General features: G+C 38.9%; 2 protein-coding genes across 2 annotated transcripts in view; one reads left to right on the forward strand and one right to left on the reverse strand.

Annotated features, from left to right (window-relative positions):
• Window positions 1–16,207, reverse strand: part of Dnaaf5 (Dynein axonemal assembly factor 5) — a 33,185-nt gene extending 16,978 nt beyond the window's left edge. The window contains exons 1-3 of the mRNA XM_065223528.1: window positions 15,266–16,207; window positions 14,175–15,204; window positions 13,936–14,011 (exon numbers count right to left, since the gene is read on the reverse strand). Coding sequence (XP_065079600.1) covers window positions 13,936–14,011; window positions 14,175–15,204; window positions 15,266–16,080 — 1,921 coding nt within the window. The 5' untranslated portion in view covers window positions 16,081–16,207. The remainder of the gene's footprint in view (window positions 1–13,935; window positions 14,012–14,174; window positions 15,205–15,265) is intronic.
• LOC135702491 (probable maltase) lies at window positions 2,845–4,812 on the forward strand. Its single transcript, XM_065223541.1, has 3 exons — window positions 2,845–3,013; window positions 3,075–4,581; window positions 4,644–4,812. Exons 1-3 carry the CDS (start codon window positions 2,869–2,871, stop codon window positions 4,732–4,734), a joined length of 1,743 nt encoding a protein of 580 aa, XP_065079613.1. The 5' UTR covers window positions 2,845–2,868; the 3' UTR covers window positions 4,735–4,812.
• Window positions 16,208–17,274: the final 1,067 nt, after the last annotated feature.

Here is a 17,274-nt window from a genome sequence, read left to right on the forward strand (position 1 = left end):
CGAAGTTCAGGGAAGTTCTGCCAAAGTTCGTGGAATTATCTTATTATCTTTAAAAATACCAGACTATCATGAAATACTTGTGAAACAACTTGTGAAAATCGAGGATCATATTTTTTTTTCTTGATTTGTTTTCCGTCGATCTTGTTTTGCGTGCTGAGCACCAATGCTTCCGACGCCACTATAACTTCAAGTTTTCTAGAGCACAAATCTCGGGCTCTGTTGCGATATCGCTCATGAAATTGGAACATTCTGTGTGCTGCACTGCAGCAAACGCGAAGTTCCAGCAGCTATCAACTGATATTTGTACTCTTGAAATTTCAAGATGATAATGAGATTGATCAGAAATAAGATTTCCACAACGATTCACCTTAAAGTTCATCTATAAAATCTACAGAAAATTTACTCTCCTTTCGTGCAGTTTAAAATGGCATATCTTAGCACTCAAACCGTGCCTTCCAATATTATTTTGCTATTTTGTCTTCTAGAACCTCCAGAAAATAAAAATTTTCTGAGAACTACTTTGAATTACCGACGCCTTTGGATTACTACGGCTGAAAATCTTTTAAATAAAGCCCACCAAACCTAAACTCCTTTGTAAATGTCCACTCACAATTCGATTCCCGTGATTATTTTCACGCACCCTAAAATCCTCTTCACAATCGTCATGGAATTTTCCACAGAACTTCTCAACAATTCTACTCTGAACTCACACAATTGCCATCTAGCTTTAGTTAAAACTCTCTTAAAGTGAATTCGTTTTTTATCGGGGCTGGAACCAGTTCCAACCCAGTGCGAAGTCGAACTTTTTGTCAGTGCGAACCTCAACCTGAGGTAACGATCAAACTTACGTTTGGAAGAAAACAAGCAGACCCAATCTTGATACCCAATCCAGGTTGGAACTGAATAATAAACGAATTAACGCTATTAGAGTTCAACGTAAAAATTCCCAGGGAAAGTTTCTCAGAACCAGACTTGAACATGCTCATTACAGCTAAAATGGTTCTTTTCTAAATTATGATATATTACTAATAATTTGTATTTGTACGATGCAAGAATGGGGGGTCAATGTTCACTCGGCTGTCGACAAAAGCAGGCCACTCTCGATGTGTGCCACGCGATCGTCTGTTTTCTCAGCGACCATTGTGTGGTCCTCCTCATTGTTCTCCATCAGCAGTTCTTTCCGTCGATGCGTCGTCGACTTTGGAAAGCAACCGTTTAGTGATGAGTGTGTGAGTGCTGACCACGTTTTGCGTCCATTGCTGCAATGGAAGCGCTCTGACTCCCGTCGGTTCGTAACTGTCATACAATGAAACCACTGGAAGCGGCTCCAGCTCTGATGCAGGAGGCTTTTTGGATAGTGGAAGATAAAGTGTTTATTGTGTTGTACCTTTTGACTATAGTTTTAAGATGTATTGTATAGTGACCAAGAATCCTCGGCTCTGCAAAGTTAATTCGTTTGAGCCTTATCAAATAAATTAATAAACAACAAAAGAAGAGGAGGTAACGTTTGTGTATGACACATAAAACCTGTCAATTTCGCTTCCAGAGTGTCACAATTAGTCGTTTTAGCTGTAATGAGTGAGCACTATTCATTATAGCCAATCGCCAATTTTGACACTCTGGAAGCGAAATTGACAGGTTTTATGATTTTTTTGACTTTTTCTCCGCTTCTTGCATGCATCTTACATATTTTTTTTTTCCTTTGGTTTGTTTTTTTCCGTCGATCTTGTTTTCCGTGCTGAGCACCAATGCTACCGACGTGCCAGGAAGGCAGCTCCCACACCTGGACCCTACATATCGACCCATCAACTCATGAACCGGGGACCAACGGCTTTACTTCCCATCCGAAGGAAGGCGTGATCAGAGATGTTATGCCTCAGAACATCCCGGCGACGCCGACTGGGATTGAACCCAGGCCTGCTGGGGTGAGAGGTAATCACGCTTACCACTACACCACCGGCGCCGTTTGCATCTTACATATAAAAATTATTATTATTATATCTCATAGTTTCATAATTTCGAAAAGTAGCATTTTAGCTGTAATGAGCATGTTCACGCCTACCCAGAACTACCTCTTGTATTCATTCTGAAATTTTGTCAAAATTCCTATGGAATTTTCCACAAAAGTTCTTCAAAGTGAGTCCAGTGCAAAGGTTTCAAAATTTGATCTAGGTCCAGAATCTTATTTTTTCCGATTTGTTATCAAGCTTTTCATAGTGATTTCGAATTTCCGACTTCTTCTCGTTTTTCCATTTCCATTAGGTCATTCTAAAATACCGTAAAACCCCGTTATTACACGGTGCTCATTTAGAATGTGTTTAACTGGTACCCCTACACAGATGCTTAACGCCAATGTGCCCAATGGCGTGTAGGAGCACCAGTTAAACAAATTCTAAGCGAGCGCCGGGGTTCTACAGTACAAATTTAAACCACTGTTTTTTAAATGATCGTAAAATAAATAAGCGATCACATTTTTGTTAAAAATCTATAAAATTCATTATCAAGCAAACTTCCAGATAATTACGGGGGTAGGATGTGCTAACGTGACGTAATTTTCAAGGGGGTGGTCTAGAAATTGTGACAATATGTGACAGAGGGAGGAGGGGAGGGGTCTTAATTTTGAACAAATGTTTCGTGACATAATTAATGAACGCTCCCTATGTAGTAACAACTATATATGCAGAGCTCACCTCTGTTTTATGGCATAAATTCATTTCCAACGAGAACGATATTTGCCAACGAAAAACAGATGCTAATTTGACTGCATAATTGCGCACCTCGATTGGTATAAAAACCGGCCGGTAGCTCTTCATTCGGTATCATTCAACCGTTTTCGACCTTTTGCTTGCATTGATCTGAACAGCCAGGATGAAGATCTTTGTACCTCTTTTAACGGCCCTACTAGGAGTAGGAGTAACCACCGGCCTGGACTGGTGGGAACACGGTAACTTCTACCAAGTCTACCCGCGATCGTTCAAGGATTCCGATGGCGACGGCATTGGCGATCTGGATGGTAAGATCTGAAACCAAATATTCATTCCAAATCCCACAAATCAACTCAATTTCCCACTTAGGTGTCACCGAAAAATTGCAATACCTAAAGGACATCGGAATGGACGGAATATGGCTGTCTCCGATCTTCGCTTCTCCGATGGTCGACTTTGGCTACGACATTTCCGACTTCCGACAGATTCAACCGGAATACGGAGATCTCGACGCCTTCCAGCGTTTGGCCGACAAGTGCAAAAAGCTTGGCTTGCACTTGATTCTGGACTTTGTTCCGAATCATACCAGCGATCAGCACGAGTACTTCCAGCTGTCCGTAGCAAAGAACGAGACGTACAAAGATTTCTACGTCTGGCATGCGGGTGTAGACAGTGGTAATGGTACCATGGTTCCACCGTCCAACTGGGTCAGTTTATTCCGAGGATCAACCTGGGAATGGAACGAAGAACGTCAGGAGTTCTACCTTCACCAGTTCCTCAAGCAGCAGCCAGATTTGAACTTCCGTAATCCAGCCGTAGTCGAAGAGATGAAGAATGTTCTACGCTTCTGGTTGGACAGAGGCGTTTCCGGATTCAGAATTGATGCCGTACCTTACCTGTTCGAGAGTGCCGAGAGCGAAGGTCGCTACCGCGATGAACAACTGAGTGGAACCACAAACGACTCCGAGAATCCTGCTTACCTGATTCATTCGGAAACTATGAATCAACCGGAAACCTACGACTTGATCTACCAGTGGCGAGCGGTTTTGGACGAGTACACCAAAAAGGACAACATAACTCGTATTATGATGACCGAAGGTTACACAAGCCTGCCGAAGATCATCGAATTTTTCGGAAACTCCACGGTCAATGGAGCTCAGATTCCATTCAACTTCGAATTGATGAGTAACATTCACAAGACTAGTACTGGCGCTGACTTTGTCGGGACCGTCAAGCTCTGGCTGGATGCAAAGCCCTCTGACAGAAGATCAAACTGGGTTCTAGGAAATCACGACAACAGTCGTATCGGATCACGACTAGGCGAGAACAAGATCGATTTGTATAACATTGCCCTGCAAACGTTGCCGGACATTGCCGTCACTTACTACGGTGAGGAGATCGGAATGTTAGACCATTTGATCCCTTGGAATGAAACCCAAGATCCAGCTGCCTGTAGAAGCGATGCAGAAAGCTACACCTTGTACTCTCGAGATCCAGTGCGAACTCCGATGCAGTGGGACAATGGAAAGAATGCAGGTTTCTCCAACGCTAACAGCACATGGTTGCCGGTGGCTGACAACTACAAGACACTGAACGTTAAAGTACAGGACCGTGCCCGCAAGAGTCATCTGAAGGTGTTCAAGAAGCTGACCAAATACCGCAAACGACAAATTCTGGCAGAAGGGGACATCGACATGAAGGTTTCCGGAGATAATCTGGTCGTGTACAAACGCAAGGTCGACAAGGTTGGATATGTGGTAGTTGCGCTGAATTTCGGCACGGAAACTGCCACCCTGGGGTTGTCCAATATGTTCCCACAAATTAACGACAGGATGCAAGTGATAGTGTCCTCCAAGAAGGTCACTACGTCAGATAAGTATGTTTGATGTGGCGATGGTGTGGGACTTTATAATGGAATGGTGTTTGTATTACTTTCAGTGCCTGGGTTGACGTCAACAGCTACCAACTGGTCGGAGAGAGCGCCATCGTAATGCAGTATCTGTGGGGAAAGAATCCAATTGTTTCCTAGATTTCATTATGGCATAAAATATTTAAATTCTTATTCTTCTAGTTTGCACAATTGTTAAAGCATGATAAGTTCGATAATTAATAAAACAAAATTTAGTAAAGTGTAAATAAATCAAGCTGAGCATTTCACTAGGTCCTAAGTAACATTGACAGATTCTCTCCGTCGACTTTCTCATTGTATCCCCTGGGCCATGTAAAGACATTCCCAGGTATTTTCAGCACATAGATCGATAAAAGCAGCTTTCATCTAGCATCTAATACGATGATTCTTTCTCGATTATTCACAAAAACAAAAGAAGCGCTTCTAACGAATCTATTTTTCCTGCCTTCATCCGTATGACGTTTCATGTGATTGCAGTGAATTAAAACCCGTATGACGGAGTTGGGGTCAAGAAACTGCGTTAGATTTTTAACAATATCTCAACAACTTGTGACTCTTTACCAAATCTAACAGTACGCAGGGATGGAAAATCATTTACATTCATTTCGTGCATTCATTTACATTCATTTGCCTCTAACTTTTTTCATCAACAGAATTCCGTAAAATAATGTTTGAAACTTTTGTAGGCTTTTATATAAGCTACATCTTTTGTAAACAACTCAAATCTGTATCTCTTATGCATGATGAATCAGAGCGATAAGAACTCACCATTGTTTTTCAGTGAATGTAAATTGCATTCACTGAAAAACAAAAACATGTTCTGCTAGCTCTATTTCGTCATGGATAAGAGATACAGCTTTTAGTTATTATCAAAAGTTGTAGTTTCATTTTATTTTCATTTTCATTTTCAAGCACAGAAGGGGGTCATAGGGCCAAGTCACCAGCGAAAAATCGCTGTCCACTGCACCAGGGTAGAGGTATAGATTTGGCATCACAGAATAATAACCACAGGGGTCAAATGAATCCTGTTTACGATACCGGATAGTAAGGAAAGCTGTTGAACATAGGGGATAGTCAGAGTAACAGCAATAATAGTGAAAGTTAGGAAAATAAGCAGGTAGAGATGGTTGATTTGCAATGGCTATCGACTCTGTTATATGGCCTACCGTATCAGATTCAAATTTAATGTCGTTTAATATTGCGCTTATTACTTTTATCTTTATTCTAAGCAATCTCCTTTCATACTTGTTTGTTTTAAAGTGAACTGGATGAAATGATTGTTTTATCAAAATTATGTTAAAGTTAACTACTATTCATATTTGCTAATTAATACCTAAATGTAATTTTTAATTTTATGAAGATAAGTTGCTCAGAATAGCAGCCTGTAATTCCGTACCAGAATCCGCCTCCAATTTAATGTCTTTTGTGGATTCGTAGTAGCAAAGTTGTGCTAAAAGCTAAATAGTTACCTTAAAATACTACCTAAATCGTTCACAATCAGAGCCGGGCCACTGATGAAAACCAAAACTACAACCCTGAAAAAACGAATCGATATTTTCGAAGGCGAACACAACCTATTCTTGCTAGTGATTCTGTCCAATTGTTAGGTATCCAAATTATAGTCATTCGTAAATTTATTATTGAATATATGGATGAATTATCTATTATTGAATAACTATTATTTACGATAATTACATGAAAGAAATAACATATAAACTACAAACAAAACGTGACTACTAAAATCTCAAAAAGATATTCTCACAAGTATATTTCACGCAACCAGGAATCTCAAAACCATTAGACGCTATAATGATACTCTGCACATGCTAGACACAAGAAAAGGCCAAAAAGCAAGCGTCCGACACACAAAACCCGCCAAATCCACTGGCAGTCACAATCAACGATTCTACGAATCGCGAGCGCTCACGAATCATAAAACCGCTGACTGCGACACTCTGAAAGCGAAATTGACAGGCTTTATGCGTCAAACACCCGCCCTCCAATCTCCTCCCGCATCCAATAACACAAACCTCCATTACAACATCTAACGAATTCAAAACTCCGAAAATCACTCATCTATAGAAAGTGAGTGGAAGCAACCCTGCATGCAACTATTCTTCATGATACACTTTGTCTGTCTATCTTTCTATTAGGCCTGTGGACATGTGTTAGCTTCGAAACTTCTAACCAAACTAGGAAAATTTTGAAATCACAAAAAAAAAATTCAAAGGTAATTACAAGCAAAATACATATTGATTATTTTACGCAAAACCGAGCAAGTAATATTAAATCTCTTATATTGTATGCTAATTCTAATTGACTGTAACAAAAATAATATGCTTAAATAAAATAAAATATTAATAAAATGATATGCAAAATTTACTAGAAGGTCATTACTTTATTGGTGAGAAGTTTCTAATAAGCCCTCCCAGTTCCTCTGTATACAGAACAAATCTGATACTATAATCAGAATTGCTCAGTCTGCATGAAGCAGCCGATTGCATCAAGGAAGTTCTATTAACAACCAAGAATTAATCGTTTGAGGTATACTGAAGCATTAAGAAGGTGATATGTGTCACTATGGGAAATCATCATCGTTGCAAATATAAAGAAATTAAACATAACCCTTTGCTTCAGTACCGCCAACCTCCATGTCCATGGGGAGGGAGTTATTATCAAAAGTTGTAGTTCATATCAAAAACTACAAAAGCTTTATACATCCTTTAACGGTATTCTGTTGATCAAAAAAGTTAGAGGCAAATGAATGTAAATGAATGCACGAAATGAATGTAAATGATTTTCCATCCCTGACAGTACGTATAGAAAAGTAAACAAAATTTAATAGAAAAATTAATTTTTTTGATAAAACCCGTTCGAAAAGGGGACCGGTAAATTGTGCTTAGTACGACGGGAATTCTACGTAATTTCGTGGAATATTATGAAGCTATTTTGTTTCGTTCTAAAAATGTCCAGTTGGAATATTTCCATGTTTTTCGTAATGTTACGGAATTTTGTTTATTTACAACAAAATTTAAAACTAAATTGCACGCTTTCCGAATGACTGGCAATACTGTTGTCTGTTTTGTCCTAGAAATTATTTAGGCGACGATTCCAGATTCCCCGGAAATTTTTTCAGGTTTCGCTCGGAAAATTGTTCCGACTTCTTGACAGAGACTTGTAATGTCTTTTTTTCGGTTTTGAAATAAGCATATTTCTTAGAAATTTTAAATTTGAACTAGTTTTGGACTTAGAAGCTATATTACTTCAAGAAATTTTCAAGAATCTGGAGTCAAATTTCATGCACAGTTTTAAAGGCTCGTGGAATTTTATTTTAATTTCTAAGGACCTCATTCCAAGGGAGTTCTGGAAAAAAAATCTTTTAGAGAAACATCAAATGCAATCTGCGTTCACAGTAGTATTGAGGAATTTTTGATTTCATGTGTAGCCTGATAGTTTTTAGAAGAATTTCAAGAAACCCTGAATTGAATTAAAAGTAAATTTTAATGAAAACTCTTAAGAATTTTCGAGGAGCACAACTCCTATGAACTTCAGAGGAAATTCCAATATCCTCTGAATAATTTCAACAAAGTTTGTGGGGGAAAACGAAATACATGGATTTTTTAGAAAATACTAAAAGGAGGATTACAATTAAATCTGAGAATAATTCCAAAACATCTACAAAGGAATTTGTTTGGATAAATGCCACTGAATTCCTAAGAGACTTTCAATGTGAGTAAAATTCCAAGGGAAGGAGTGAGATTCAAAAGGAAATCTGAAATGAATTCAACTAATATTCAAATAATCTTCTCAAATGGTTTCTTTTTTCCCTTGATTTGTTTTCCGTCGATCTTGTTTTCCGTGCTGAGCACCAATGCTACCGACGCCAGGAATGCAGCTCCCACACCTGGACCCTACCTATCGACCCATCAACTCATCAACCGGGGACCAACGGCTTTACTTCCCTGCAGAAGGAAGCCGTGATCAGAGATGTTATGCCTCAGAACATCCCGGCGGCTCCGACTAGGATTGAACCCAGGCCTGCTGGGGTGAGAGGCAATGACGCTTACCACAAAGGGTTTCTTATTGTGGAGAATTTCAAAGTAATTCCAAGGAAGACTAAAAAAAAATTGAATTCGAAGGATAGCTTCATCGAAATTGTGAGGAATATTTCAATGGAAATCTCCGTTGAATATGGAATTGACTATTCTGAGGTCTTCAGAACTACTTGGAAGTTCCCAATTGTTTCTTGAAGTTAATGAAACTCCCTTGAAGGTCTTTTGTGGTTTGAGAAACTAGTCTTATGCTTGCAATACTTCTCATCAAAATCTTAAACTTCCCTGAGTTTTATAGGACTTCCTAATGTTTCTTCAATTTTTCTAACGATTATGAATCTCCTCTAAAGGTTTAACAATTCACTGAAGTTCTCTAAACTTCTTTAACATTTATGTGACTTCTCTAATGTTAACAGAACTGCTTTGAGGTTCTCTATTATTTTCTGAAATTCTCAAAACTTCTCTAAAATGTTTGCAGTTCTCATGAAGCTTGTTATACTGCGCTGAATTTAATTGAACCGTCCTAAAAAGGTTTAAGCTTCAGTGAACTTCTGCTTCAAATTTCCCTCCCCCTGACCTCCCCCTTAATTCCTCCTTCCTTACTAAACTTCTTTCAAATGGTCCAACATTTTGCTAATGTTCATAAAAATTCCTGAATTTCGTGGATTTCTATGAAGTCATCAAAATGTTTCTGAAGACCACTGTCCTTCTGTGAAGTTTTCAAAGTTTTTCTAAAATTATGGAACTTTTGTGCTCGCGCCAATTTTCATGGAATTATTACGAAATAATTAATATAGTTCTTTGATTTTCACAGAAATTCTAAAAAAACTTTTTCAATAGCCTAGACTTTCCTGGTGTTATTAAAACTGCCTAAACGATTACATATTTTTTTTAAGTTCTCTAGACTGCCCTGAATTTATCAGTATTTTAAGAACCCGCAACTTTACTAAAATTAATTGATTTGCCTTGAAGTTGCGACAATTTTCCTTAAGTATAATAACAATTATAAACGCTTCGCGGCACCGGTGGTGTAGTGATAAGCGTGATTACCTCTCACCCCAGCAGGCCTGGGTTCAATCCCAGTCGGAGCCGCCGGGATGTTCTGAGGCATAACATCTCTGATCACGCCTTCCTTCTGCAGGGAAGTAAAGCCGTTGGTCCCCGGTTGATGAGTTGATGGGTCTATAGGTAGGGTCCAGATGTGGGAGCTGCCTCCCTGGCGTCGGTAGCATTGGTGCTCAACACGGAAAACAAGATCGACGCAAAACAAATCAAGGAAAAAAATATATAAACGCTCACTACTTTTCCCTGAACTTATCTATGCTTACCTGTAGTTCATAATTCCCTGACGCTTCTGACGTTTTTAGATTATTCATATAATTCTGGAAATACGCCACAATTCTACGGAACTCCTTGTAAGTCGCTGCAAATTTGCTTAAGTTAATGGGATTATTCTGAAACTATCTGATCGTCCTCAAAGTACTCGGAACTTCACTGAATATCATGAAACTATCTAAAAATATCTAAATTTATTAGATGTCCTCTGGAATTCCTTAAAGTTTGCTAAAAGTTCTCGCATTTTTTTTACTAATGGAACTTTGTTGATGTTCTCTTGTCAACATAGGTAAATTTTCGCATTTTTTATAGTTCTTGAAAACTCATGATATAACATCCTTAAAATATTCTCACGTTTTTCGGATGTTCATATAATTTTTATAACGTTCCAGAAATTCCGGAAATACCCTGAGTTTCTCCTCGAAGCTTCTTTAAGGTTTCTACAATTTCCTTGAAATTATTTGAACTGCCCTTTGATTCTCTGATCTGTCTTGATGGTCTCGGAACTCCCCTTTTTCTTCTTCTTCATATTTCAAGCTTATTGCTTATCGCATATTAGCTTATTGGGTGCTCTCAACTTAGTGTTCTAGATGCACTTCCACAGTGCTTTATGCCTGTATCATTTTTGCATTAGTAGAATTGTGTGGTAAGTACAGTCATAACTCTATGCCCAGAGAAGTCGAGATATTTTCCAACCCGAAAAATTCCTAGATCAGACCGGGAATCGAACCCAGCCACCTCCAGCATGGTCTTGCTTTGTAGCTGCACCTTAACCGACTGAGCTGAGGGAGGCCCCATCGGAACTTCCCTAAAGCTCTCAATTCTATTGAAATTCTCTGAACTTCAGTGAAGTTCCTGAAATATTTTTGAAGTTTTCATAAATTCTCTGAAGGTTTCTGTACTGCCGGTAATCGCAAGTCAGTCCCATCTGCATTTTAATCAATTTTGAGTTAGCATCATTATTCAGTTTATCTTTCTATGTTTTTTTAGATGAGCTATTGAAAAAAGTCAAATTGTCCCACACCGAAAAATAACTGCAAGTCAGTCCCATTAGAAAAAAATATGTAAGAAATGTTAGACAACACATCGCATCATGAGATTTGTCTCAAGACAGATTTGTCCACTTCCCCTAGGGTATATGGAACATGTCCTGATATGGCCAATATAGTTCTTACGATACTCAGTTTGACAACCAATGGTTGACTTTGAATTCTCATTTGATTTGATGTATCGCTTGATGGATTTTGATTTAAAAAGGATTTACCACTTCCCCGGGGATACCCGGAACATGTCCAGGTTTGGCCAACATGGTGCTGGTCACTGATCATGACTCTTATCGATCTTATTTTTGAATGCTCATGTGAATTATGTGAATAATCAATTGATTTATCGCATGGTGGGTTTGGTACGTTTCTGAAAAGCTCTGGTCTGATAAAGACCCATACTCACCGGAATACGTTTCGGCCATAGCTTTGGAACCAGCAAAACAAATCCAGAAACATTCAATAAAGTTCTATGGGACCATGGTATCTTTCTACTGTTCAATACTGTGCTAAACTAATGCAGCATCGTCATGGAATTGTGACTGACTTGCGGTTATTTTTCTCATTGACGTTAAATGTAATCGCAAGTCAATCCCATTCAGATTTTGGCCATAAAATAAAAATTTCACGATATTTTTTTCAATATTTTATCGTAAACATAGATGCATTCTATCACATTGTACGTTTATTTTTAAATTTATCCCTCCAAAATAAGTGTCAAATCATAAAACTTGTAAAATCTTTGAACGCCGTTTTCTCATTTCCAGTTTTTTACAGATGGGACTGACTTGCGATTATGGGCAGTGTACTTCCCTGAAATTCTGGGAACATCTTAAGGGTTCTCGTTTTTTTTTTCAGCAGATCATGGAACTATCCTGAATTTTTCTTAATTTACGATTATAGATCTTTAAACTGCTCCAAAAGACTGAACTAAAGTTCCGGGAACTGCTCTTAAAATCTGAAATTTTCCAAAGATCTCTGGATCTAGCTTTTCTGAGGTGCTTAGAACTTCTTAAAAAATTTCACAATACCCCTCAAGTTTCCTATATTTCCCAAGTTCGCTGGACAACCATCAAGTTCTCTGAAATTCTACGAACTTCATAAAAGTTCCTGAAATTTTTCGGAGGCTAAAAGAACCGCTTTGAGAGTTTTAAAGCTTCCAGTAAGTTACCCATATTTTCAGCGTGTTAACTTCGCTTATGTTCCCGCAGTTTGTGTATGGAACTTCACTGAAATTCTCAGCATTTCCTTTCATTCCTCAGAGCTTCTCCAAAGTTCCTACAATTGTTGTGAAGTTAATGGACTGCAATGAAGATCTCTAATCTTTCATAATGTTGATAACGAACTTGAAATAAATCATTTTTTTCCTTAATTCTGACACTTTGAAAATTTTCAATATCTTGAACTTGTATATGGAATACGAAACTTCAAGCCATTGAATATTTTTAGATCTTGGACTTACTCAAATTATGTTTTTTTTTTCAAGTGTTAAACTTCAACATTCAATGGATTTTATTGTAAAGCTGTTTCTTTAAAACTGATTGCTTAAAAACTTAAAAACGTTTGGGTTAATATTGCTGTTATTTTTAATCTATCAGAAAAGCATATTTTTAACGCATTTAAAAAATATCTTTCTTATATTATTGTAGCCTGGAATTGTTCCGTTAAAGTTCTGGGAAAACCTGGAAAACTCAGGCAATTTTATTTAAAAGAAAAATGAGTAGAGACACCATGTAGATAGATAAAGACGATTAAAAATCACAAAGCAAAGCGTGATCAATCTTGAAATAAATTCACGCTAAAAAAGTTGAAAATAGTGACTGATTACAAGACAAAGTGACGTTAGTGACGATGCACGGTTTCCTTGCCCGGTAATTTTTTTTACAGTTTTCGAACTGTAAATCACAAAAACTACCGAACATTCAGCTGTTCTCAATTAAATTACAGACGTTCATTAGTTTTTGCAAGAACTGAATGCAGTAATATAGTAATTACTGAATTGACCGTAAAATAACAGTTGTACGGGAAATGACTGAAACTCAGTAAAATAGAACACCGAGTTTTCGGTACTGATTATGTTTTAGTGAAACAGCCATCAAACGAAATTCCAAAATTACACTTACACACTAGTAAATTGAACTCCTTTACGTCATTCTTCTCCGCTCCACCTTACGCACTTGACTTCAGAAATTAGTGTGTAAAAACAGCAACAATTTGTGAAAATTAGTTAAACGACTGGAAGTCAACGCAGGAGTGCAGAATCATTCACGCAATCGGCAGTTTCTGCACTCCTGCATCGACTTCCAGATGTTCCATTGAATGGGGGGCGACACATCTAAATTTCAATTCTAGTTGCTCAACGAATCTCACACTAGCGAATCAAACATCAAAAAATCTTCTTTGATTTCTCGCATCTACTTGCATCGCGCATCATTTTTTTGCAGGAAATCTTCAAAATTGTCATCCATCTTTTTCATATCTACTCAGCGTGCGCGCTGCTAACCACAACAAAACACAATTTTCCCTGCATCGTGGATAGAGTCGCCCCCCTCGGTAACACCATCCGAAGGCATTACTAACGCAAAAAAAAATCATAGCAACACTTGACAAATCATCAACAAGCCCCTCATCCTTGGACAGGGCTTTCAGAAAATCGTTAAATGTTGTAATATAATGTTAACTGTTTTATATCTGCATTTAATGCACGTTCAGGTTTTTGGCATTAAAACGGTTTAGATCGACTTCTTAATATTTAATTTTATGTAAGAAAATGTCAACCCCACTCACCTCATTGTAAGAAACTGTAAGAAATGTTGACACCCCCGCTATTCCCTTGCATAATTTGTGGACGACCCCTACAGAAACATAATCGACAAGAACTTGCTACTTACCTTCAATAAAATCTTGCAAAAGGACCGTTTGTTCCTCCGCAGAAATACACATCGTTTCGTGCCATCGCAACATCGCCTAAGTTGTAAAAAAGCAGCACCCAAAAACGTGACATGAAACGATAGAGAATAGACAACATGATTTATACATACATCGAAAGATTGAAAAACCAATCCGAGCAATCAATTTGCTTCCGTGCGAGGAAGACAAAAAGAATAACAATAAAAACAAAACCACTCACTATAGAAATCGAACTAAAAAGTTTGATTTTTCCCTGTGGAATCGCGTGCTTGAGGGCCGTTTCCAGTGCCTTTTTGAGCGCACCGTGATACGGCTGGCGGAATCCACAAACGAACACCATCCCCGCCAACAGAAGAATGCTTTCCGCTGCATCCGAGTTGGAAGATTCAAGATTCTCCAGCGAATTGATGACATTTGCCAGATGCTGCTGGTGGAGTGTTTCAGTTTGCGGATTTAGTTTGGCGAGCACTAGTAGTGCACGGTCCCGAACGATTTGGGCATCCTCGTAGGAAAAGGCAGCCACTTTCAGCAGAACGGTGTAGAGCATTTGTTCCATGTTCACACGATCGATTTCGTTGGCGAGCCCTTCGATTTCATTAGCAGTGAACACGCGATGGTAATCTGTAGTAAGCGCTTCACAGAAGCCCAGCAATTCTAGTTGATAGTTTTCTTTTAATTGATAGCACACGTCGGTGTCCGTAAGGAGACTGGTGATTTTCGTGAGATCCTTGAATCTATCCCAACCAGCGGACTGGTACATTGCATTGAGGCACTTCAGATGACCCAGAGTGGGGAATTTTTTAAATTCTGGTAGTGCATGTTTGCTCCATGTATCGTACTCTAATAGGATCCCACAGAGCTGAGCTACTTTCAGCGCTTCTGCCGCCACATCCTTGTCTGAATCCATGCACGTCTTGCATAGTACGGGATTCACCTCCATGAATAGCGTAGAAAAAGACTTCTCAGCATGAAGAATGACTAATTTCAAAAGCTTAGTGGCATGCAACCGAATGTCCTCTTTCCACTCTTCCATTTCATGAAGCACCAGATTCACAATTCTCATGCTACGTTGGACAATAGCCCTGCAAGGCAGTGTAGGACGTTCATATTCCTGCGGATAGTTTGCCGGAATTTTGTCAATCAGTTTAGTTTTGGAAAGTTCAGCTTCGTTTTCCTTGTAGTACAACTCGCCTGCTTCCCTCCAGCGAATAAGAATATCCTCACGAACCTCCACTGTGTCGTCTGTCAGACTGTAATATAAAGCAAAATAATTGTCACACCAACAAGAAACCATGACATGCAATTCATTACCAATTCAAAACCAATGGAAGTATGCGATAGAAGCACGAGTAGCGGTCCCGCAGCTTCAAAAGCATCAAGCATCCCACTCGACCACACGCCCTTCGAACGAAGGGAACGCCATCCATCAGCAAAGGTGAAATGTCCACAATAATTTGCACCGCTTTCTCCACGTTCGAGTGAATATTCAACGAAAGAACTCCCAACGCTTCAACGGCCGCAATCCTGTTGGCAGAATGCCGATGTTTAAGCACCCCACTAGTTGGCGTTACCAGCGCTTCCGCCCGATAGTGCATGCTCGGTGTACATTCGGCTAAAAGCTTCACCAGTTCACAACTTTGCTTCTGAGCAGCCGGATAAGGATCTTTCAATGTTTTCACCAGAATATCGATCAAATTATCATACGATTTCAACAGCGGATCCCCAGCGCTACCGTCCGGGTCTGCGTACTTCCGGATAATCGCTTCTAATTGTTCCAAAAGCTGCAACCTGATTTCCTCACTTTCCTCAATAATTTCCGCCTGGCCAATCCGACGGGCAATCACGGGAACAATGTACCCCAAATAGAAATCATTCGCCGGCAGTTTGTCCATCAGTTCCCCAATCAACGTTATAGCCAGATTGCGAATCATCTCGAAGCGATCGGCATAGCAGCGAAGAATGTGCAGGTAGGTTCCGTCGAATATTGCCGGCGCTTCCTCCGGGGTCAACTTTCGATTGGCATACTCCAGGAAATCCTTAAGCGCTCGCTGTCGGATCATACGCTCCTGATTTTGGACGTTCGCACAAAACGTTTCCACTAATGTTCTACAACCGTTTTCGGTCATTTTTATATGCCCACTTCCACGGATTTTTAAGAACCACTCGACCACTGAAAACACGGTGTTTATCACGGATCAACTTTACTACCAGTAACCTGTAACCATAGCAACTTTCGCATGTGATACCGGCATGCCAAGCACTTCACGTGTTTATGTTTATGTTTTCATTTTCATCCTGTGGGTGGCGAATCGGGTGAACGGGTGGAAAAGGGGTGGTTTTCTGAAATAAGTTTTTGTCGGAGTTGATCAAGGGGTGAGACAGTTTATTCTGAGTTGCTTTTTTGCAGCAAATAATACACTGAAACAAATCGACATGTATCGTTTATTGGGTCCATCTTATAACATAGCAATGTCAGCAGATTTATCCATTCTATGTGATGATTGATAGATTCCATCGGATTATCACTTAAAAACTATGACTGCGATATGGAATGATTTATATCGTAATTTCACATACTTAGTACTTGATAAAACTTTGCTTCGAACAGTGTTAGTGATAGGTAAGATGTATATGAATATTGTATGATATATTTCATGGTGAAAAACTGTTGATATGTCATGGGTAGGAACAGACATCTAGAAACTAATGGAAAATCATATAAGTTTGCACTATGAGAAAATTCAGTAAAATATACCTGTTTTCATGATGAATATTGCTCACTAAAAGATATATCTTATAAGATAATCATGTATATTTTATTGGAGTTGCTTTTAACGATTTTTGACGTTTGTTGATATGTCACGTGCAAACAGACACGTACACAGAAAATGAAAATGACCCAAAGCTTGAGTTTAAACAACCCAAAATTAAGTAAAACCTTTATAGTATCCCATTGCGTAAAAATCAATGTGTTATGATGGTTAATTTTAACTCAACGGTTGAGTAATACGTATATTACCTAGAGATGAGTAAAAAACATACGGAACTTTTGTGGTATAAGGATCCCTGCCTGGGGATTGTCATCAGATTTACGATGTAACATACTTGACGGTAAGAATGAGAATGAATTTATTCAATTTATTAAACTTATCCTAGGCTGTCGTTTTGGAGGCACTTGAAGTCTTATGTATTAATTAACCAATCACCAATCGATGGGTTATGGAGAAGGCATAAGTGGAAAAGAGAGTGAGAATTTGGGAGAGACCACACGGTCAGCATTCATACGCTGCCGGCGGGTTTGAAACAGCCATAGTATAATG

The sequence above is a fragment of the Ochlerotatus camptorhynchus genome, unplaced genomic scaffold (genome assembly GCF_037179485.1).
Source record: "Ochlerotatus camptorhynchus isolate MF236.1 unplaced genomic scaffold, CSIRO-AGI_Acam_v1.1 ptg000193l, whole genome shotgun sequence".
Classification (NCBI taxonomy): Eukaryota; Metazoa; Arthropoda; class Insecta; order Diptera; family Culicidae; genus Ochlerotatus; species Ochlerotatus camptorhynchus.

Coding starts and splice junctions, on each gene's coding strand:
- LOC135702491 (XM_065223541.1), top strand. CDS start 2,869: ATGAAGATCTTTGTACCTCTTTTAACGGCCCTACTAGGAGTAGGAGTA. Junction 3,014..3,074: donor CGGCATTGGCGATCTGGATG/GTAAGATCTGAA, acceptor TTTCCCACTTAG/GTGTCACCGAAAAATTGCAA. Junction 4,582..4,643: donor AAGGTCACTACGTCAGATAA/GTATGTTTGATG, acceptor TATTACTTTCAG/TGCCTGGGTTGACGTCAACA.